At 39.4% G+C, this 22,942-nt stretch overlaps 2 protein-coding genes across 2 annotated transcripts; both read left to right on the forward strand.

The window, feature by feature from the left end:
* The first annotated feature begins 2,369 nt into the window (after window positions 1-2,369).
* On the forward strand, window positions 2,370-9,778 carry lman2lb (lectin, mannose-binding 2-like b). The gene is made up of 8 exons (XM_007557713.2): window positions 2,370-2,602; window positions 4,307-4,425; window positions 4,627-4,744; window positions 5,342-5,424; window positions 6,738-6,899; window positions 7,336-7,450; window positions 8,099-8,218; window positions 8,299-9,778. The coding sequence occupies exons 1-8, from the start codon at window positions 2,401-2,403 to the stop codon at window positions 8,439-8,441; spliced, it is 1,062 nt and encodes a 353-aa protein (XP_007557775.1). The 5' UTR covers window positions 2,370-2,400; the 3' UTR covers window positions 8,442-9,778.
* A 2,680-nt stretch (window positions 9,779-12,458) lies between these two features.
* On the forward strand, window positions 12,459-22,268 carry LOC103141897 (leukocyte surface antigen CD53-like). The gene is made up of 8 exons (XM_007557714.2): window positions 12,459-12,972; window positions 13,367-13,448; window positions 14,916-15,104; window positions 15,205-15,279; window positions 17,060-17,170; window positions 18,064-18,171; window positions 19,331-19,414; window positions 20,144-22,268. The coding sequence occupies exons 2-8, from the start codon at window positions 13,386-13,388 to the stop codon at window positions 20,210-20,212; spliced, it is 699 nt and encodes a 232-aa protein (XP_007557776.1). The 5' UTR covers window positions 12,459-12,972; window positions 13,367-13,385; the 3' UTR covers window positions 20,213-22,268.
* The last annotated feature ends 674 nt before the right edge of the window (window positions 22,269-22,942 follow it).

The following is a 22,942-nucleotide window of genomic DNA, read 5'->3' on the forward strand; positions in this document are numbered from 1 at the left end:
TAAAGAAAGTATTTCTTTTTTTATCACTGTGTGTCATTAAAATAAGGTCAACCTTTGCCCTCTGTTAGCATAAATTACAGTGGACCTCCACATTTGTGAATTTTTCTGAAGAACTCGATTGCGAAACATTTGCCTGTTCACAGTTTTTTTTTTTTTGTAGACCATATGTGAGATATTTAAAAAAAATGAAGCTTGGGAAGCTGAAATACCAAAGTGCAAAGTTACTTGACACGCTATTGGCTGCTAAGCATCCAATCCAGGACTGCCATTCATTTTCCTTTGTGCTGACTGGCTGAATCCCCAGGACCAGAGAACACAGCGAACACCTGGATGAACTATGTTTCTACTTGAAAATTTCAAAGTAACGAGATAATTCTTTTTATTACATTCACATTCAAAAGTTTACATTTATTAAAATCCACCCATCCATTATCTTACACCCTTATCTCTAGCAGGGTTGTGAGGGCTGCTGGTGTCTATCTCCAGGGGTCAACGGGTGAGAGGCGGGGTCAGCGTGGACAATTCACATTGCAGGGCATTTATTAAAATCCAGTTAAGGATCACAGTGTCATATGCAACATTTACCCTGATAAGATTTGTAAATGGGGGTAAAGCTAACATGACGTAGCTTTATGTCATAATATAGTTCCCTCAAGAAAACCTGGTTGTTTTGATTCTTTCATGCATGTTTAAGTAATCCTTGAATCTCCCGAGGAATCCATTCCTAAACACTTGCTCTTTCTCATTCCACAAAGCTTCTCTTCGCAGCTGCGGCCTTTAAATCAGGTTTTTATTCCTTCCTCACTCAGCTCCTTATGGCAGCAGCAGCAATTAGAAAACAAGGTCATCATAGTACCTACATCTCAGTCCATTGCTCCTATGAACCGTGGTAAACTGCATAACGGAATAACATTATTGTGATGACTTGCTGAAGCCAAAGTGTCAGAAAAAACAAAAGCTTCTTAAAGAGACAGAGGCCCAATTTCACAGAGTCAAATTGGGCATTGTACAATAAATTTTACAAAAATTTATTGTAAAAAATCTTTGAAATATACAGCATTTTTATGCCAACTGAAGGTAACATAGTTACCTGATTGCTCTACACAATGGCACTATGTGCCTGGAAAACACACAATAGGCCCCCCTTAAAACTACCTTCCTGTTTGGGACACATGGCACCATGGAGTGTCATTTCTTGCATGGTAGTAAGAAATGATACCCGCCCCCCCCATCCCCTGGGAAACATTCGCGCCCAATTGTTTACACTGCAACAGGTGTAGACAGTTTTAATAAAGATGAACGCTAAAGCTCATGGTGACCAACGGATATCAAAATATCTCTTGACCTTGCAAACATGGATTACAGTTGATGTCTGTCACAGCAGGAGGTGACTGTGCCCAGAATGCCCTGCACGTCTATCTGGCCAGTAAGCCGGGCCACAGTTTCTGCCCCCCACTCAGCCCAGAGCGGCATGTATCCATCTCTGGCGCGGATTATACCATACACACATGGTGGTGTGTGGGTGTCCGGAGAAGTGCTAGACAGTGATGTTTCAGGTTTCAAGGTTCAGCCGGAATTCTCCAGCAGTCCTGGTGCAAGAGAGTCTTATATTCCCTGGAGACACAGATGGACAGGAAGCGCTAAGGACCCCAGGTCCCAGATTGGTCATAAACACCTCATGTTTGTTCTCTTATTCCAGCTTTTGTCTTTTTGTATGTCTCCAAGGAGCTACTATGGTACCACCCTGTAGTCCATTACTGTAATTCCTCACAGGATCCTGACAGATATCTGGCACTTCCTATCATATGTCGATAGCAGGTCTGGTCCATTAATCGAACCAACTGCTTTACAAGACCCTTCAGGATAGTCTGGGTCAGGAACCCCACTCAGGAAGGAGCTGACTCCAAATTAATCCACTGACGATCAAGACACCATTGTCACATATAGTTCATAATGAAAAAAATCCTACTTCTGCTTGCATATTGATCTGTGAGAGGTGCTGACAATGCACAAACATCTGTACCACACTCAGACTTGTGTTTGCAGACTTCATCCTGGCCACCACACAATGAAAAAAAAAACTTTTTCACTAAAGAGTGACTCTCTGGATAACCAGGATTTTTCCCCTCTTGGGGGCCACTGGCACTAACCTAGCTGTTTTCTGTATTTCAGAATAATACGTCTTCTGTTGGACTTAATACAAAAAATACTTTATAAACACACGTCTAGGATATATATCCATAACTCATTGGCATGATAATATTTGGAAAACAGAGTAGTGCTTTAAAAGACCCTGACCAACATGGCGGCGGCATTGACCTGTTATTTAAAATGAGTCCCAGCAACCACCGCGCAGGCGCGAATAGAATCACGTGATTTATTTAAAGTGGGAGTGTAAAGATGGCAGCCAATGTCAGCAAATTAAACATGGCTCGATTAAGAAGAAGTTCAGTGTTTTCAGTGTTCCAGTTAGATCTCCTCCGTGAATTACTCTGCGTCCTGGTGGCTTTTTGTGTTCTGACGCAGCAGTCGCTGGCAGACCAGCAGGAGTTTTTCGAGGACTTTCTGAAGCGGGAGTATTCTCTGGTGAAACCGTATCGAGGTAAGTTTACTGTCAGGCTGGCAGCGCTAGCGAGCACGGTGGCTGACAGCTTAAAACCGCTTCAAACTTATTAATAAGAACCAACAATAGTGCACATCCTCCCGACAACTCAGGGTTGAGCTCCTTTGTTAACTAGCTTGTCGACTCGCCATATTAGCTGCAGTGGATAATAATTAACTAAGAGGAACTTTGCTCTCCTAACTAAATGGCAGCGCTTGTTGAGGGCAGAGCTGGTATTAAATCTCGGCAGACGGAACCAAACGGAAACCAGTAAAGTCAGTGCAGTTTTCACATTCTCCACAGGCGGATGTAGTTTGATTTGGTTTAGGTTGAGCTCACTGATCGGTGCTTTGGATGTTTCATTTAAAGGGTGTTAACATTGGTTTTTCGTTTTGATGTTTAATCAGTTGACTCCTTGTCGGAGTCAGCTAATTTCACATCGATTGGTTCTGATCGTCAAATACTGAAGATTTTTTTTCTATTCTCCAAAAGAAATGAAAAGTGTACAATTCAATGTACTCTAACTATGTGATTACGTTCTGTCTTCATAATGAGGTAATCAGGTAACTGACCTGTAATATTCAGCCAAAAGGCCCTTTATTCTGCAGCTTGAAGTTAGGATGCTGGACTTGAGGCCCCCTGATTGTTGAAGCATTTGGAGTGCAGATGGCAGCTTTCAGACTTGCACATGATAACGCAAATATGTAAATGTATGAGTCAGAAGCACTTGTGATCGGGATCCATACAAGAGCTTGAAATCGTTGAAAATGCTTGAATTTCAATGAGGTGCTCTCAGTTTGGAAAGTGCTTGACATTCAGACTGCACAGTTTTGTAATAAAGTGCAATCTAACATATAATTAAATATATACATTTGGAAAGTGTTATTTACAGTTGAAGTAAGATATATAAGACACACTTTTTTTCTTGGTGTTTGAAGTGAAATCAGAACCAACTTCTGTTGTTTTAGCTCAGATAGAATGACCACAATTATTTTTATTTATAAATGACACAAAACGTGATTTTTTTTTATTTTTTTTATTTTTTTTAGGGATTTTTATTGTAACTTTCTTTGTGTTTAAGCATGAATTTCAACAGGAAGGTAATTTACCTTAACATGATTTGCTTGGATTGTTAAAATGTAACAAATATTCATTATTCCTAGTGGTTCAGTTACTGTGTTGATCTGTGTTAAAATTAAAGTTAACTTATGTTTTATTTTGTTATACATGTTATTGAAATTGTTTTTTTTTGTTGTTGTTGTTAAATTAGTGTTTTGTTCTCTTACCAGTCAGGTGTATAAGTGGTGTGTGTGAGACATTTTTGAAAACACAAAACTTTGTTCTATTTTAGTTTACCTTTTTCCTGCCATAGTATGTATAATATTATCACATTATTAATAACAGAAATAAATTGTATCACATAACATTTCTTTTAGTTAATTTTAATTGTTTTTATCTCTAAGGTAACCTTTACTGTGGGAAAAGTGAAGGATGAACTCACTTGGGTTTAGTAAAAATCAGATATTTGTTATATTTGTTAGGGATGTGATGCATGAAAGATGATGACCTTGGAACTGCCGTTCTCGTTCAAATATCCTACTGTACACACTTCTAAAAAATATTTGATATAATGCTTAAAAAAAAAAAAGAGTGAGAATTAAGGGTGCAGCTCCAGTTGAAAGGTGACCTGTCCTGTTTCTGCAGGACTGGGCTTCTCCAGCTCCTCCCAGTGGGATCTGATGGGAACGGCCATGGTGACCCCTGACCATGTGAGGCTGACCCCAGACCAGCAGAGCAGACAGGGAGCGGTGTGGAGCCGGATCGTAAGTCTGCAGCTGCATCACATGCTTCCATGTTACCCAACCACTTCCTGCTTGATTCTGTCACAGCTGCTCACAAACGATGCCACCACAATATGCTGCTACACATGTAGTTTCACTGTAGCAAACCTTCCCCAGTGTCGGTTTTGATGTGTACGTCAGTGTCATGTTCTCCTCTGTTGCTCTTCATTTTTTGCGGTGCAGCCGTTCGTCTTGAGGGATTGGGAACTTAGAGTTCACTTTAAAATCCATGGCATCGGGAAGAAAAACCTAAACGGAGATGGAATTGCCATCTGGCTGACCAGAGATCGCATGCAGAATGGTAAGCTGGCAACAATGATATAGATGAGTACTGAAGAAACTCCTTTGATTTCATGTTTTTATGCTCAGTACTTTGCAGACACAGTCAAAGCTGTAAGGCATCAAAAACTGACTGGATGAAGAAAATTTAATCCTAATGCAAAAATACTTTATTGATCCCAAAAGAAAATTAAATTAAAGGAAATTAAATGGATGAAGGCAGAGGAGCTCATCAGTCCTCCTGAATGCTACATCTATCCTACATCTATCCTACCTCTGCTGGATGTTTTTTCCTGTTAAAGGAGAGTTTTTCCTCTCTACTGTCGCCCCCTGCTGGTCCAGGAGCGGTGTATGCTGCGGGTCAATAACTTCATGTGATCTGCTGGGTTTCCTTGCATAGAAAAGTTTGAAACTACTTTGACTAATGAGTCTGCTGTAGCTGGGGTCATCTAGAATGTATATCTGATTGAAGTGAAATGACTTTTTTTTTTTTTTTTTTTTTGCAAATTGCCTTAAGAGGACATTTATTCTGAATTGGCTCTATAGAAATAAACTGAACTGAATTGAATTTCTGTGTTCCTCCCTCACCACGCTCTCTGCTCCGCCTCAACGTCTCCAGGTCCTGTTTTCGGCAACATGAACCAGTTTGTTGGACTTGGAATATTTGTGGACACTTACCCAAACACAGATAAGACCCACGATGTGAGTAAAACCTCCCACATCTCTCTGAACCCTGTTCTCAGCCTGATGTTTTCAGTTTAAATGATCAAGTCAGAATAGTTGTTGTTGACAATAATTTCTTGTAGCTCTGGGATTCAGTGTTTTGTTAATTATAAATGGTTTATTACTCATTTAATTGGTTTTAGTTGTATCAGTTGGTAACAGTGGCAACAGCAGCCATCGAGGCTTTTTTTTTTTTTACTTTCCTGTGGAGGCATAATGTGAATTCAGCCGCATGGGATGAGTTTCCAGCATGATGTCCTATTCAAAGTCCCACTCAGGTGGAATTGGTGCAGACTTTGGCTGATTTGGAGCCGTTCTGGTGTTCCTGCTGCAGAGCTCAAACTGGAACTGAAAGTCACAAACTCTGACATGCTGAAGTCACAGAGTGTTTGGGATGATGAGAATGAATTCTAAAAGAAAAAAAAGTGGATAATTCTGATCAGAAACACAACTTTGAACTCTAATATGATAATTAGATGTTTCCTTGTTTGTGGATCTCTGTTCAGTGCATCATCTGAAAACTGAACCAGCTGAGGTGGAAACCGAAATGTAACCTTTGTGCTGGAGCTTCTGTGTTGGAAAACTAATGCTGCACATCAACTCAGTGTAAAACAGGGTGGTGGCAGTATCCTTCTGTGGGGATGCTTTTCCTCAGACAAAACAGGAAATCTGCTCAGTAGGTCAGAAAATGGATCTAGGGAGTACAACAGAACTCTGACAGCAAACCAGAAGTTGCTGAAGTCTTGACTTCACTTTCCACCAGGGAAACGCACTCGTGTTAGAATGGCCTAGTCAAAGTCCAGTTGAGAAACTGTGGAAATACCTGAAGAAACTGTAGCTAGAGCAAAAGGTGTTTCTGCAGTGCTTTGATTGAGGGAGCTGAATACCAGAGCACTCCACACTTTTTAGATTTGTTAAAAAATAAAAATAAAATAAATAAGCCCACATGTCTTGTTTTTGTTCTGCTTCTCATTCTTTTTAAGACACTCTGATTCAGATGTGTTTTGCTGAACATGCAGACAGGTGTAGGCGGAGCTTAGTTAGCATGCTAACCTGCTGCAGCGTAACGTCTCCCCGTCTCTGCTGGGGCTCAGCGGCGCTCTCTGTGAGTGAGGCAGCTCCAGCAGAGACCGGAAGTGAGTCGGCGTCTCTGCAGGACTGGAAACTGACCTGCTGCTCAGACACAACCCAACAACATGGCTGCCATCGCTCCGGGGTCCTGCGGATGACCCTGGGTGAGACGAGCTCCTCTCTCGGGGAGATTTTAACTCCCGTTGGCTCCTCTGTTGCAGAGGACCTTTCCGTACGTCTCAGTGATGCTGGGAAACGGAACCCTGACGTACGACCACGACCGTGACGGGCGGACCACCGAGCTCGGAGGATGCACAGCCATGACGCGCAATTCCATTTATGACACCTTCCTGCTGGTCAGATACTCCAAAAACAAGTTGACGGTATGGCAACGGTTTTTTAATCTAGTGGAACTAGGGAGAAACTGCTCATCTGAACACCATGAAAGAGTTGATGCATGTTTAGAGCTGTTCTGTGGAAGGGGGGATTCAGCTACTAACTTTAAGTCATATGAAATCTTACATAGGGGGTTTCAGAGTGCAGCCCAGGGGCCAGTTTTGGCCCGTGAAATGATTTCGAGTGGCCTTCCACTGCAGTTCCTGAGAAACTAACTTGACAACATCATTTTTTGTCTTTAGCAGCTAAAGCATAACATGAATTCAGTGTTTCTAGGGTCTTGTTGCCCGTGACTTATTTTAACTTAAATTGTTTGGATGCCACCGATGTAAAACAAAATGACTTTGACTTTCCTCTGCTGTAAATCCATAAATAAACGCCTAGTGTATCAAACTGCTGATGTGTTCCTCTGTGTGTCTGCAGCTCATGGTGGATGTGGATGGGAAACAGGAATGGAGAGACTGTGCTGAAGTCAGTGGGCTGAGGCTTCCCACTGGATACTACCTGGGTGCCTCCTCTGCTACTGGAGATCTATCAGGTGTTTAGCATTCAAACGGTCTACAGCAGGTTGTCCAAAGTGCAGCCCAGACACACAAAATCTAAGTATTTTTGGTCTGGGTTCTAGTGCAAATATCTTAGTATACTTTGAAATAAGAAAAATCTAACTAGCAAGTAGCTTTACAGCAAGATATAGGAGCTAGTTTTATGTGAATACATCTTTAATACTGCTTACATAAAAGCAGTAGTTCTGCTGGCAGATTTTTAAATTTTAATTATGGCCTTTGTAAATTTATTTGGAAATGTATTTCTAAATGCTATTGCTTGGAGGAAAGTATATCTGTTGATATCCAGACATAGAGATGAAGAAACGCGCACTGAGAACAGAACTTCTAAGATTTCTATCTTATTTAAAAATCTATATAAGACATTGCTATGTTCTATACTGTCACATGTAACATAAGGGTATATTGAAGAATAGCATAATGAAGTGGGAATTAAAAAAAAACTGTAAAGTTCTCACTCCTTTTCAGACAAGTACGGTAGATAAATCTTATGTTGCAAAACATAAGATTACAAGAATACATATACACATGTATATGCATTTTTTTTTTTGTTCAAAATAGATGAAGTAAAGAAATCTCGCTAAGTCTCATATTCTAATGTTGCCCACCGGCTTGTCGCACAGATAACCATGACATCATCTCAATGAAAGTGTACCAGCTGACTGTAGAGAGGACTTCAGAGGAAGAGGAGGAGGAAGAGGTGATCACCGTCCCTCGGGTGGACGACATGTACCAGTTTCAAGGTAGAAACATTTCTATCGCGTGGCTGAAAATGGTCCTTCAAAGCTGAGGCTTCATGGTAGTTTCCTGTTGGGCTTCCCAGTGGACGTGGAGGAGGAGGGGATGAGTGGGCTGCAGCTGTTCTTCACCCTGCTGTTCTCCATCCTGGGCCTGTCCGTGCTGGCCGTGGTGGGCATGGTGCTCTACGGCCGCTGGAAGGAAAACAAGCGCAAACGCTTCTACTGAGAGAGGTGCTGCTTCTCAGAACACAGGTCCTCGGTGCACATTTGATCAACTAGAGACCGCTGTGCTGTGACTGGAACTCAGACTGACGGCCTTCTGGGTCGAACGTGGAGAGAACATGAGCGGGACGGACAGATAAGTCAGGTGGATAGTGTTTTTATATCTTTTTTTTTTTTTAAGTTCTCTGGAGGATGTGGAGGTCTCAGCAGGTTATCTGCTGAGTGAGGCTCTGTCCTCACCAACAGGAGGCGACAAAAGAATCAAGTTTCTGGAATCAAATTGCTGCGTGGACTTCACTGACATCATGATAACAGGAGTTTCCCCACCTCTGGGGGATGCTTTTCAGTCACTTCACAGGTTGCACCTGTAAACAAAGTAAAGAAATAAAACTCCTGCATTATAACAAAATACATTTGGGAAGCTGCTCCAGTTGCAGTCCTGTTAAAGTAGGTATTGTCTACCTGCAGCTGTTGTCACTGTTATTTGGTGTCTGAAACTCCAAGTGAAGACTAATCTAACAGCACCAACAGCAGAGCAGACTTTTACAGTCTTAAAAGAACAATGTAACAATAACATCTGGGTTTATCTAAATGGACATGCCAACAAATGTTTACCTACTGCCTGCGTTTTTAATCAGGTAGCATCTTTACATCCTCTGTTCTCACTGCCAGTGTCAACAGGAAACTCATTGGTGAAGCAAGGTCATGAAAAAAATCTGAACTATCCCTTTAAGTTCCTTTGTTCTGTTATGAGTGTAAATGTAGCTCCAGTTTTTATATCTGTGACATCACAAATCTAATTGTCCAATCATGGACAGATTGATTCTGCCTCAGTGATCCAAACAATTCGGTAAGCAATTGCTGTCCTTTGATTGGACAACTAGATGTGGCAGTAAGTCCAGGCTGACCAATCAGTTTGAGGTGTGAAAACATCAGAAGTATTCAGAGCGCAGGAGTTAAAAAAAAAAAAAAAAAAGGTTTTTAGAGATTCACTAAAGTTTTTCTGTTTACTACAGAAATTCCTCAGGGACATGAAGGGATTTCTTTTTCTTTTATGATACCTAGCAAAAGTATTAGTTTCCCTCACAAATTTTTTGTGTTCTCTCGCAATAATGTACGAATCATTTCATGTTGAATCTTGAATACCGAAAGTTTTTCTACTACAATATAAGGGTTTTGTAAGGTTCTTTGATGTATGTTAATATCTCGTTGAGATATCTCAACTTTTAAACCTTTTTCTTTAGGATACACATGAACATGGGCTTTCATTCAAAACAGAAACTTTCCTTAAGAAAAACTACATACAAAATATTTGAACTATTTTTGAGTTATTTTCATGGGGTAATGAAGTCCTCTGACATTGTGTGTTGGTAGTGTGGTTAATAAAGGGCCGTTTTCATGTCCTATCTCAAACACAACCAGTATCTGCACCAATGAGTTAAGACTGTAGAAACAGGTTTTCACTGAGGCTCTTTTAACATGCATATATGTGCAATTTTAAATTGACATTTGTTATACCATATTTTCCAGACAATAGAGCGCACCTTACTATAAGCTGCACCTTCAAATTTTTTTGATACCAGCGGCTTGTAGCACTGGGCTACATTTTTGTACGGCTTGTAGCACTGGGCTACAAGCCGCTGGTATCTCCGCTAATCTCGGTTTTTCACAAGGACACAGCAGAGGGCTGCGTTCTTAATAAATCTACTATTAAGGACGCAGCCCTGCGTCTCCAACGCCGAACCATGGATTCGTTCATGTCGAGCTTACAGGCAGCAGCTCCATTTCCCTCCTGTACTGCCAGATCGATGGCCCTCAACTTAAAAGTGGCATCTTTTTCTTTGTGTGGTTTCCATGATGAGAGGGTATGAGTTTGAAGAAATTTCTCCATCTTGTCTGCTGCTAGCATGTGCTTGTTCTAAATGAAAATTAGCTCTTTCTTTCTTTATGTCCAATTTTTACTTCTAATTTCCTGCTGAAGAGCCCCGTGGCGGTTGACAAAAAATCCACAGAAATGCTGCACCGGGCGATAAGCCGCATGGTTCAAAGCGTGGGAGAAAGGTAGCGGCTTATAGTCCGAAAAATACAGTAATTATGATTGGATACAAATTAGACCAGGGTGTATTTGCTAATTTATTGTGAGGGAATGCAATATCTTTTTGACTTAACACACTGGACAAAATGTCCCCTAGCAGGCTCCATAGTTTTCTCTTTAGTTCAGATATTTTTTGTCTTTGCAGATTTCAACTCTTTTCTACACAGGCATCATATTCAGGAACCGACTGATTTTCCAGCTGCTGTCTATGAAAAAATTGATGTACAAGCTAGTGATCTTATCGCTGCTAAGTAATGGGACTGATAAAAAAAAAGAACATACTTTTCACTGGTTCCCTGTGATACACTGAAGCAGACACATCCACAGACAGGAATGGGTCCCATCAGGTCACCGTTTCCACTCTAGTTTCCTCCAGTCCACTTCCACTTCTTTTGCTAATCCGACCAAACCAGCATTCTTCATTTCAACCTGCAGAACGTAGCGGCCCATTTAACTTTTACCTCCACTTTAATCTGAAATGTAGCTGCTATGACAAACAGCCAAGCTGTGGATTGTTGCTGGAGTCTCGTTGAAGTGCCTCATTAGGACCAGTAAAGACAGTCCTGTCCTTCTGTAGCTTTAACATGTTTCTAGATATGACAGGGGTGTCCAAACTGTGGCCTGGGGACCATTTGCTGTTTCTAAATGATACAAATTTGACTTTTCTTTTTTTTTTATTAGAAAAAACTAATTGAAAAGGAAAAAGCAATTAATGTATCCTACATTTTAATTGACCCACAGATAAAGAAAATTAAGTCATCCCACATAATATTCTTCTTTTCCTAACCAAGCTTTCTGGACCACATCTACCCACTGACTGGGACACTAAAGCAGAGTTTGGTGCACCAAAAGCTGCTTTTAATTACACTATTAAAACTTGGCCAAATTCATCAAGTGTTTTAAAAATAAACATGTTTTTATTGCTCAGAATTGGCTAAATCTTTCAGTTTCCTTCAACAAAGGACAAAAAGGACCACATTCGTGTCGTACAAGAAATCTGACTCTTATTTAAATATTTAGTGCTTAGAAAAAAAAATCTCAAAACTTGATTTTAGTTTTAAAACCATTTTTTATTTTATTTTTGACCCATGTTACAAAATGTTTGGACACCCCTGGTTTACGTGATTTGACAGACCTTTCTCTCTACTGTATTGTTTTGAAACCAGTTTTATCTGTGTGGACTCAAACAATGCCATTTATTACACATGACTACAGTTCTGTCCACCAAACCCTCCTAGGAGGTCCAGTGAGAGGAGCTTCAGCAGACTCACAGGCTGTCAGATCTTCATGTTTTCATTTTTCTATGCAAATTTCTTGCATTTTTGAGCCATTTACCTCAATCATTCATTTCAATGTGAACCAGTTGGTTCTGTGGTTTTAAATGTTAGTGAAGAAATCAATGCTGACACTGATCTTTCCATTAAAGTTTCTATTCTTCCCTTAATCTGGTCCTTCTTTTTGTTTGCTTCATGTTTCCATTGATCCATACATTAGTTTAATATTTCATTTTGTTTTTGTAGTTTCTCAACCTTAACTAAAATAAGATGTCTTGATCTGACATGAAATCTAACTTTTATTACTTTATTTAGGAAGAATGTTCACACATTTGTTTTGATTTTCTATTGTTTCTGTTTCTTGTGCTGAGCTTAAGTATTTTCTAGAGACCTAAAAACTTTAAATTTCTTGCTTAGGTTTTAACAAAAATATTAACACAACGTCTACATGTCAGAAGTTTGATTTATCAAACCTGAATAATAAAAAGTATTGGTATCAGTATAGATATTGGTGATACTTGCACTGTATTTATTTGGTATCGGCTCAAAAAAAAAACAGTTGATAGTTGAAATAACAGCAAATAATTCAAGGAGGAGAGGGATGGGAGAATGCAACATACAAGACAACCTTTAGGTATGTTTATGATGAAGGAATGAGGGAACATGATGGATTTTACACAACACTGTCCCTTTAAATCCAGTGTTTTTCCTTTGTTATGCATGTGTCTCCAAATATCTACGCTGTTCCTGAACACCATGTGTCTGAGGAAGCTGGAGGAGTCCAGATCAGGGAAAATGATCATTTCTCTAGAATCAGATTCTAGAGCAATGATCTCGTCTAGTTACAGATAATTCATTCTGTTTACTTCAGACTGATCAGTGACCCCTGACCCCTAGCTTAACCCAGCATCTCTGAACACAGCAACAGAAGCCTTCATTCAGCCCTGCTGGAGGTTAGCAGTGTAACCATGTGCTGCCTGCTGCCCCCCATCTCTTCATTGTTGCTTCTGTAAATATTAGTTAATAAAACTCAGCCATGCCTCCCCCCACCCCCTGCTTTAACTCCTGCCGTTCCTGCCTGATCTCAGTTATTCTTCGGAATGCTGGGAACGCCAAATGAACTTCCCAGTCGCTCGGACATTACTGGATATTTCGCTGTAATTAAGGTAAGCTTTTACATAAGTTTTCCTTTGACTTCTGATTTATTATGTTTTCAATTATTATGAAAACTTAATAACTGACATACACATTTCAAAATAATCCCTGCAGGAAAAATCTTTATTATATTTTCAGGCTTCCAGTATTTTGTGCTGCTGAGAATCAGGAAGTTGAAGTTGCTTCCAGCTAACCGAGTCTAAAACTTGTGACAAAAAGTTCATCTGGTGATAAGAGCAGATAATAATGATTAACACGGCCAACAAGGGGATCCATTGTGGCTCATGGCTCAGTGTTGCCATATCAAACAGCAGTGTCCTGTAAACACTCAGCTGAATGGAGCCACAGCTTCACCTTTGCAGATCTTAAAGACGAGTGTGTTGAATTTTTCCTCCTCACATTTAGAAGAAGAGGTTCAGGAAGGATGAATAGCTCCTGCGTCAGCTGTCTGAAAGGTCTGGTGGTGTCTCTCCACTTCCTCTGCTGGGTAAGGTGGTGAGGGCACCAAACACACACACACACACACACTGTGGCTGGTTAGATCCAGTCATCCTGCAAATATTAAAACCCTCCTCACATATTTACTCCTTAATTGGTCAAGATTGAAGTCTTTATGTAGAATATGTAGCACATTTTTTATCTGTACTCACTAGTGGAGGTGGGCTCTGTCACAGAGTGACACACACACACACACACACGCACGCACGCACACAAAACTGTATTTCTGACTATATTAGGATTGTCTTGCTGTCTTTTTGCTTCAAAGATTATGATTTTGTAGTTCTAACATCAGTTGCTGTGTTGTGTGATCGTGTTGTCAAAAAGACAAGTACTATGAAATATAAATAAGATATTAGTGTTTTTCAGACTTTAAGTAATTCATGAAAAGATAAACTGATATCAGTTTATCTTCAGTAAATACTTCTGTATAAAATATTAAGGAAAAAGAAATTAAATACAAACTGGCAAACTAAGGAACTGAACTAGACTGTGGTCGGGAGCAGCTTTAATATCTTTTATACACTTTTTGAAATGTAAGTAGCAAACTTTCCATCATTATGTCATTAATCCTTTAAAGTCTAACTCACTGAACTCCAAATCAATATTAAAATATTTTCTTCTCACGTTTTATTAGCGTTTAACAATGCAGATTTCTAGTTTTTTTTTTTTTTTCTATGTATATATAATTAGTTTAGTTATTTTCTTATCTTGGGCACCAACTTATGAATTATTCATTAAATGAATACCTACAAGCCTGAAATTAATAGTTTGAATAAAAATGTCACATAATTACGTCATCAGAGGGACCAGTTTACTTCTCAACCACATAATTTATATAAAAAAATAGTTTTAGAAAAAACATTAAGGAATGTTTATCATTTACTGCAACCATGAATGTATGAACATATACAAGTTTTGGAACGTACCCCAGTTCCAATTATTACCAACTTGTTTTGTTGTTAATAGTTAATGTAGATTACTTTATCGACCAAATCTGAATTTTTATTGGCAGCTTCGCCTGGCGACCCAGAGCGACATTACAACGTGTTGCAGGCATCATTAAATGGATAACATGAAGCTCATCCGTTCAAACACTGAACGTCTTCTCTTTGTAGTGAATTCCATTGAACAAGGATTTGCAAACCATTATATTCTGTGTTTATTTATGTTTTACACAACGTTCCACCTTAATTGGAATTAGGGTTGGAGATGAAAAAGGGTAGACGCAAAACATGTCGAGTGAAAATCCAGGTCTGTGTTGTTTAGCCTGTTCAGGACTCTGTGCTGTGAGGCAGCAGCTCAGTGAGGCAGTGAACACACACTCAAGATGTGAAGAGGTTGTCTTTGCTGGTGTCTATAAAGGTTGTTAGACAGACTGAGGCCAGCCTCACTCAGCTGAACCTGCAACTCTCATAATGTGAGCTTTGCCTCGTCTCTCTTGCCTCCCATGGAGCTGTGTGGAGCCTTCGTGGTGGCCTTCGGGGAATTCCAGATGATGCACTCCAAGTTCGCCTCTCTGGTCACCACCTTCTGGCCCATCTACCCTGCCAACACGCTTGTAGTGACCGGTACCATCGTCACCTGCGTTTGTTACCTGGGAGTGCTGGGAGGCTTGAAGGAGAACCGCTGCATGCTCATCACTGTGAGTGGGAGGAAACGTGGCGTTTACTGCCTGAGTGGGCTGAATTCACTGAATGACCAAATGAGACGCTTCAAAAATAATCTGATTTTCTGTGTCTCAGTTTTATGTTCTGCTGTTCATCCTGATGCTGGTGGAGCTGGCCATGGCCTGTGTGTTCTTTGTCTACAACAGAGAGGTGGGAGACTTCTGGTATTTGTATGTCTGTTAGGGAATCTGCTTTGATGTCTTTTCTAATGAAGTGTGCTGAAACATCCTTAAGATTACTGTCGTGACCAAAACTACTTATATTTTTTTGTGATCTAAAACAAATGTTATGATTTGTAAACTTGAATACTTTTGCTTTTATGATAATCTCTTCTATATTGGTGCACAGATCAGATCAGATCAGATATGCATGGATTTTACAAAAAGGCTGGAGTCACATCATAAGGTTCATTGACTGTCAAAAACCCATTGCCATTGTGGACAGTTTTGAAACTGATGGGAATGTAGTTTTTGCCAATTTTACAGCTCTAATGTCATGTAAAATTGAGTTGTTTGAGCTTTGTGTGACGTTATGGTGAGAATCAGACAGCCACCTTCAAAGATGAGATCACAGATGAAACTGTGATCTCTGAACTACGCCAGGCCACTGAAAAAGAGAAGACCTCTGGAACGCAACAAGATGGAGATCAGCAAGTGGAGAAAAGGCTGTCTAGGAAATCTATATACAAGAAAAAGAAAAGGGCAGCAATGTAAGCTGCCTTTGAACTGCAAACCCTAGAACACACTGAACAAGAAGTTTCCAGGACAGAAATATTTAGTAATCAGACCGCAGACTTGAAAAATGAGATTTATACAGATGAAGTTTTGATCCCTAAACTACTCCAAGTTGCTGAAAAAGAAATGGCCTCTGAAGCACAAAAGAATGGGGATCAGCAAGTGGAGAAAAAGCTGCCTGGGAAATCTATTTACAAGAAAAAGAGAAAGACAGCAATGAAAGCTGTGATTGAGCTGGAAACCCTAAAGAACCAAAAGATTTCTGAAGATAACAGTGAACAAGAAGTTTTAAGGACAGAGATATTTAAGAATCAGACCGCTGACTTGGAAAATGAGATTTATACAGATGAAATGGAGATATCTGAACTACACCAGGACACTGAAGAAGAGAAGGTCTCTGAGACGCAACAAGATCAGGATCAGCAAGTGGAGGAAGAGCTTTCTAGGGAATTTGATTATGAGAAAAGGAGAACAGCAGCAATGAAAGCTGCTGCTGAACTGGAAGCCCAGAATGGTTCAGAATCATTGTTTAATAAAAAAAAAACAAAAAAAAAAAACATCAAAATGTGCAGGAAACCAAGGTGAGGAATACTGCAGCCTGACCAGAAGCTGAAACCAACTTGGGTTCTTTAGCAGGACCATGATCCAAAACACAGTAGCAAGTGCACCTGAAGAAAAACAAGATGAAGACGTTGAAGTGGCTTATAGTCAAAGTCCTGACCTGAATACTATTTAAATGCAGTGACATGATCTTAAAAAAAGGCTGTTGAAGCTGGAAAACCCTCCAGTGCAGATGAAATATAATAATTCTTCAAAGACTAGAGACCAAAACCGGTCAGAGTTACAGGCTACAAAAACAAGGGTCAGCACTAGTAACACCTGGCTAGTCTTTTTGCATACATTGAATTTAGTTGCTAAGGAAAGTGATGGGAACTTGAGACACATTTTGTTTATTATTGCAGAAATTTTTGGAAATCACTCAAAAAATTGTGACTTTGTGCCTCAACGCTTTCAGATGGCGCCCTGGGCAACTGCCCACATCTCGCCCATATCAAAACCACCACTGCATGCACATTTCCAAAAAAAATGTTTGTCCATCACTGTGACCACAGTGATGGACAAATAAGTGGCTCTCCTCACCTTTCCTACGTGCAGCAAGTTGTCCTGACTGCCATGTTGGCCTTTGTCTGGAACAGATCGACACATACTTTGAGAAGGACCTGACCCACAGCTTGGAGGTCTACATGGAGTCTGGCCCAGAGGGGAACAAAACCATTAAGGAGGATTTTGATTCCGTCCAATACCTGGTAAATGATAAAACACTCATTTTAATGTCTCTGTTTATGAAAATACATATTTGGAAGATCCAACTGCCACAGTGTTTCTTGACGCTGCATCAGTTGTCACAAATTTTGATTAAGTGACACAGTGATAGATCCTTAACAGGTATTTTATGGTGTATACCTTTTTAGTACATTGACTAAAAAGCTGTACTAAAAAGGTTTCTTTATGACTGTAATAACACCCGGTTCAGTTTAATTCAATCTTATTCATATAGAGCCAGTTAACAACACGTTGCCTCAAAGCATTTTACAAAAAAAACAAAGTCAATTCAGTCAATCCTAATGAGAAAACAATGCAGTCAAGTTCAGTTTATTAATGAAATTGTTAAAACAATAAATAAAATAAAACATTCCGTCCAGAAAATGGGACTTTGTAAAATGTAAAACCAGTAACGTGAAGAGCAGTCGTTTGGTGCTTTGGTACATAACATAGAATGAATGTCCATATAATGACTTTTAACTGACATAGTTCTATACATTCACTCATCATGTAGACATTTTAGATCAATTGAAAATTTTCTTTGAAATATTCTCCATCTTTATTTAAAAAAGGGAGAAATCAGAAATCTGCCTCTGGCTAAAGTTAAAATCAAAATGGTGAATTCTGGTCAATTGTGGCGTTGCTTCTCAGAAAAACAATGTCACAATTGCTTTTCCCTGAACAGCTCACCTTTCTGTGCCCTATAAAATGAAGAGACCTGAGAAACACTTGAAAACCAGAAAGAACCCAGAGGTATTGAGGGGGCCAACTATTTTTTTCTTATTTTTTTAACTTTGACTGAATGTCAGTTGTACTTTGCAGTTTAGAGGGAGCAGCTTCTAGTTTCCGTGGCAACATTAACTCCTCCTCTGTCCAGTTTAAGTGCTGTGGAGTTCACGGCCCAGATGACTGGAAGGGGAAAGCTCCGCTGTCCTGCTGCACCACGGATCCCTGCAACATCGCTGACCAGCCCAACTGGCAGGAGGTGATTCACTGCTGACTCATTACATGAGCGGGCCTGTGGTGGGTCAGGAGATCAGTCTGAAATGTCTTCATTACATTTTATGATAGTCACCAAATGCTCTGAAAAGTTGGAAGAGTTTTGCTGAACATATATTTGAGACGAGGACAATACTAGCGAGGCCCAGCTCCAGTTTACTACTGTTTGTTTTTTTAAATATTTTAAAGATGGTTATTTAACACAGCAACACAAAGATGGCAGGGTAGGACAAACATGAGAGTAGTCAATAAAGAAACTACACTGCTATTATGTAAAAGGCACAACGGCTTAAAAAAGTATTCATGTTGTTTGATATTTTTTTTATTTTGTTTTTTTTTTTACAAATGGAGACAGATGACTCACTGTGACAAACAAAAAGAGAAGAAGAAAATACAAATTCACTCAATCATTTTCAGATGTTTATTTGTCAAACATTTTTGTCTCATTTTTGTTGTTTTTGCTTCATCATCAGGTTTTGCTCTGTGTTGGTTTTTCCACACAGACCACAATAAACTCCTCTGAAGTTTGTGCTTGAAATGAGACAAAGGGAAAAGTTCAGGAGGTCTTTATGCTTTTTGTAAAGCAGTGTAGGTTGCCATTAAGCAGATTCATTGCAGACAACAGGCATATATGGGTGAGGGTAGTTCTGATTGACAGAGGGTGGGTTGGGGTATTTTAGTCCAAATGTGCTCAATAAAGAGCTGCCAGGCAAGAGGGAATGAATCATTTAGTTTAAAGCTGCTTTTTGTATTTGTTCAGGTTTTCTTTCTATATCTGTGATGTGAAAAATGGGTTTATCATCTAAAGCTCTTTAATATTTTAACAAAAATCAAAACCCAAAAAAGTCTGTAACCTTTCAGTTCTGTATTTGGATGCAAACGTAGCAGAATGAAAGTGAGCTGCAGTGTTTGAATCAGGAACTGTGTTCACTAAAATATCCCTGCAGACAAGACTGAAAAAAAGAGAGAAAACTTGAAACCTGTAGAAGCCTAAAACCTGATCCTAAGATGATATAGGAAAACAACAACAACTTTGTGTGGTGTATCTAGTGACTTTGTGTAGCTTTCAGCGGCAGCTCCCTCTGTGTCACTGTTCAAGCTGCAGGTCTGCAGGAATAAAGCCTCCTGTGTGTTTGGACCTGCAGGGCTGCCTGGTGAAACTCAGGAACTGGTTTGCTTCAAACTACCTCAGCACTGCGTCAGGAGTGGTCACCATGTTCATTATTCAGGTACAGTTCATTCAGCGTTCCTGTTTCTACAATCATGCTTTGGCTTTATGAATGCACATAGAAGCTTATTGATACCAGTGTCCAGGTTACTGGTTCTGTTTGTAACCTTGAAAACCACATGGACTGATCAATTCGCTAAATATCCAAATCCCTGTCAGATGTGTTGTATGTAGCAACTTCAACTTGTTTGAAGGGGGGTTGTTATGGTAACCCAATATGTGCAGGGTGTGTTTTTCTCAGTTTAATCAAAGGAAAAGCCAACAATCAATCCCAACTGTCCATATGCAACCTGCAATGTGCAGAAACTCTATAACAACCCTTACCACGTCTATGAGGAAATGCAACTTTATATTTCTCAGCCTCCACTCGATCTCAGTTAACTTCAGTCACCAGGTGTCTAAAATATCCATGATGTCAGAGAAGTCCTTGTTTTTGGCACCAAAGTTATGATGAACATCACAAAGACACACCCAGGTGTTGAGTTAGAAAATCCTGTTCGCTGACTTTGGTTGTCATCTTTTTCTTCTAGCTGGAAAGAAAGTTCACCTTGTATTAATTAGACAGTTTAGTGAAATAAATTTCTTGAAATTGGTGTGAAGTTTTCATCTTCATCAAAAAGATTCACTGAAATCTTTAAAAATGCCCCGATGTGTGTTTTTAATGCTTTGACATGACGTGAGCCGTGATTGGGTGCAGCTTCATCAGCGTTCTCATCGTCTTTGTTTCCAGTTCGTGTGCCTGAGCGTCACCGTCCCTCTGTTCTGCCACTTCAGGCGAAGAGGACTTGGTTACAAGTGAGAAAACGCTCCATGGACCAACTTAGAAAATCGTTCACGCCAACAAGGTCTTCTGGATCCTATGAAAGTGCTGCCTGTCACCCAGAAAGATAACACATGGGAGGGATGGTAGTGTAGTTCTAATTATTGATTTTGAGTTTCCAGCATGGTCCATACTCCACATTTCATCACTTTGCTGATTTAAAAAGCTCCTCTGAAATGTAGCAGCTCTTTAATACTGAAGCACAAAATCATATTCATGCCCACAGGTTTCAACCGAGACTTTGCTAGGGTGACTGTGAATCTAAGAATTTCTAATCAGTTCTCACAAAGCTTTTACTTGGTATTGAGCTTTTTAGAGGCCACAGGAAATCCTGATAAGGGTCAACATGATTCTTATCATGTTTAATAATGATAAGAATCATTATTAAACATGATTCTCATTATGTTTAACTCATTATTGGCTCATTATTGGCTCCTTCAGCTGATCTTCTGTGTATTAGTTTGGCTGCTCCTGCTCCTGATTCCTAAACAAATCTGAGAATGGGAAGTTCAAAGGTCACATGAGTCTATTAAACTGTGTTCAGTCTGAAAGTGCTTTTCATGGACTGTAATGTGTCAAATGTTGTGTTTTTTCTAAATTGTTTAAAACATTATTACAAAAATATTAAAAGTTAGATTAATGGCATGACTGTTAGAAATGTCATCTTTGAATTTCAGTGCATCTTTCTGTCAACCTAAAAGGTTCAGATTGTTTTACAGTTTTTCTCGATTGCTTACAGACCTTTTCTGGAAATTTTAACACAAGTCAAAAGCATAACCCTACGATTCTGCAAATTGAAACTTTACATTCAAAACAATCGTATTTCTTCTCAAAATTGTATTTTGTTTTCAGATGACACACACAAACCATCATATGAATACACATTTCTAAGAACCAGATGAACAGCAGCATAATTGGTTCAGGATTGGTGCATGAGTTACATTATGTCTCAAATACCAGTGTTTGTGTGGAAACTATCGAGAAAAACTGAGTGAGGCTCTATGCAGTTGTTATCATTAATAGTTTTCTTACCTGTAGTAGACAGGGAGTCACTGCGAGTTAATAAAAAAACCAAGAACTCTTCAGAGTGGTGGAATGCTAACTGCTAGCCAGTAGGCCAACAGCTTTCATAGCTAAAGGTTCATGTTGCTGTCAGGTTAAGCTGGTCGATGCTGCTGGCTCCAATAGCCATTACAGTAAAACCCTGCAGTCAGTTCTAAATCTGCTAATATCAACCTGCAGACTCAGTAAAAGTATTTCCACATGAAGAGACTGAAGTTTTTGAGTGACAATTTTAACAACTGTCTCTCGTGAAAGTGGAAACATTTCATGTCTGCTAGAGTTTTATCCCAACACTCATTTAACTTCAGCTAATAGCAGAAGCTATCTGGCTAGCAGTTAGCCTTCTATCACTGATGTTTGTCTACTACATATATCTGAACCATGTCTTTAAAACATTATATTTACCTCTAAGTAGTGTTAGAAAAACTCATATTTTTGTCATTACTGCATGTATGTTTTGCTGATTTAATTTGATTTTGTGCATCAAAATGAACAGCTTCATTCGACAGACTGTAAAACAGGAGTTCAGCTGGTAGTTTACCAGGGAGCTAAATGGACTATATGCTTTGAAATGTGGCTTGTTTTGTGTGACTGACATTATTTTTAGATTGTTAGTTATGTAGATAATCAGCAGAGGAAACCTGGCCTTGTCGGGTCTGAGCAGCTTCTGCTGAACCGGATCACAGACAGACACTCAGGCCGTCTGGTGACTGTCTGCCAGCATCAGCTGTTCAGTCAGGTAATATTTTAACAAACATGGGAAAAAAATACTTTAGTAGTTTTAAAGAATGTTTTGTTCATGGAACCCGTATGATTTTGGGACTCTTGTTTGTGTGAACAACATGATTAGCTAACAGCCTGTCGGTGACGGTGAACCCATATGGGGCCCGACGGCAACAGCATGTGATAGAAAGTCCGTCATGATGTGCATGAGGCGTGACCAAAACAAATAAACAAGTAAAAGTCTCTCACTAATTTCTTGTTTGATGTCAGTTGGTTCGGTATCATGGTTCTTCTAACTGAAACAATATTCTTGATTTGTCTTCAGGTAAAGAACCTTTTTTATAGGAAATAAATTGTTGAAACCTGCAGACGTCTAAAGCTCTTCAATAAAGATGGACAAACAAGACGCATGCAGACAGAGGTGGACAAAAAATGATGTACACAAGTAATATGATAGATATGGGAGCTCGTTTTAAGTAAATAATTGTTGATGAAAAAGTACTAGTTCTATTGGCAGATGAATTCAAGACAATTCCCCCATGTAATTTGTGAAATAATCAGCCAATGGGACAAGTACTTTTTCATCAATATTATGGAATTATTTACTTAAAACAGGATTGTTTCTTTTAAGTCAGTTGTGTCTTAATTTAAGTTGACTAAGGTATTTGTGCTACTCCTTGATTTCATAAAGGAAATGAGAATTTATTGGTGTGAAAAATATTTTAAATTGATGCAGCACCCTGTGATCTGATCATGTTTTTGGTTAGTTTCATATACATATCACAAATGGATATGATTTCAAATGTAGTGAAGTAAAATACTTTATTCAGAACACACTGAAGTAGAAGTAAATGTTTAGGTTTTGTAAACTACTTTAAAAAGTACAAAGTGCAGATAAATTGTGTTCCAGTAAAGCAAGTGAAT

Source organism: Poecilia formosa, unplaced genomic scaffold (genome assembly GCF_000485575.1).
Source record: "Poecilia formosa unplaced genomic scaffold, Poecilia_formosa-5.1.2 Scaffold91, whole genome shotgun sequence".
Classification (NCBI taxonomy): domain Eukaryota; kingdom Metazoa; phylum Chordata; class Actinopteri; order Cyprinodontiformes; family Poeciliidae; genus Poecilia; species Poecilia formosa.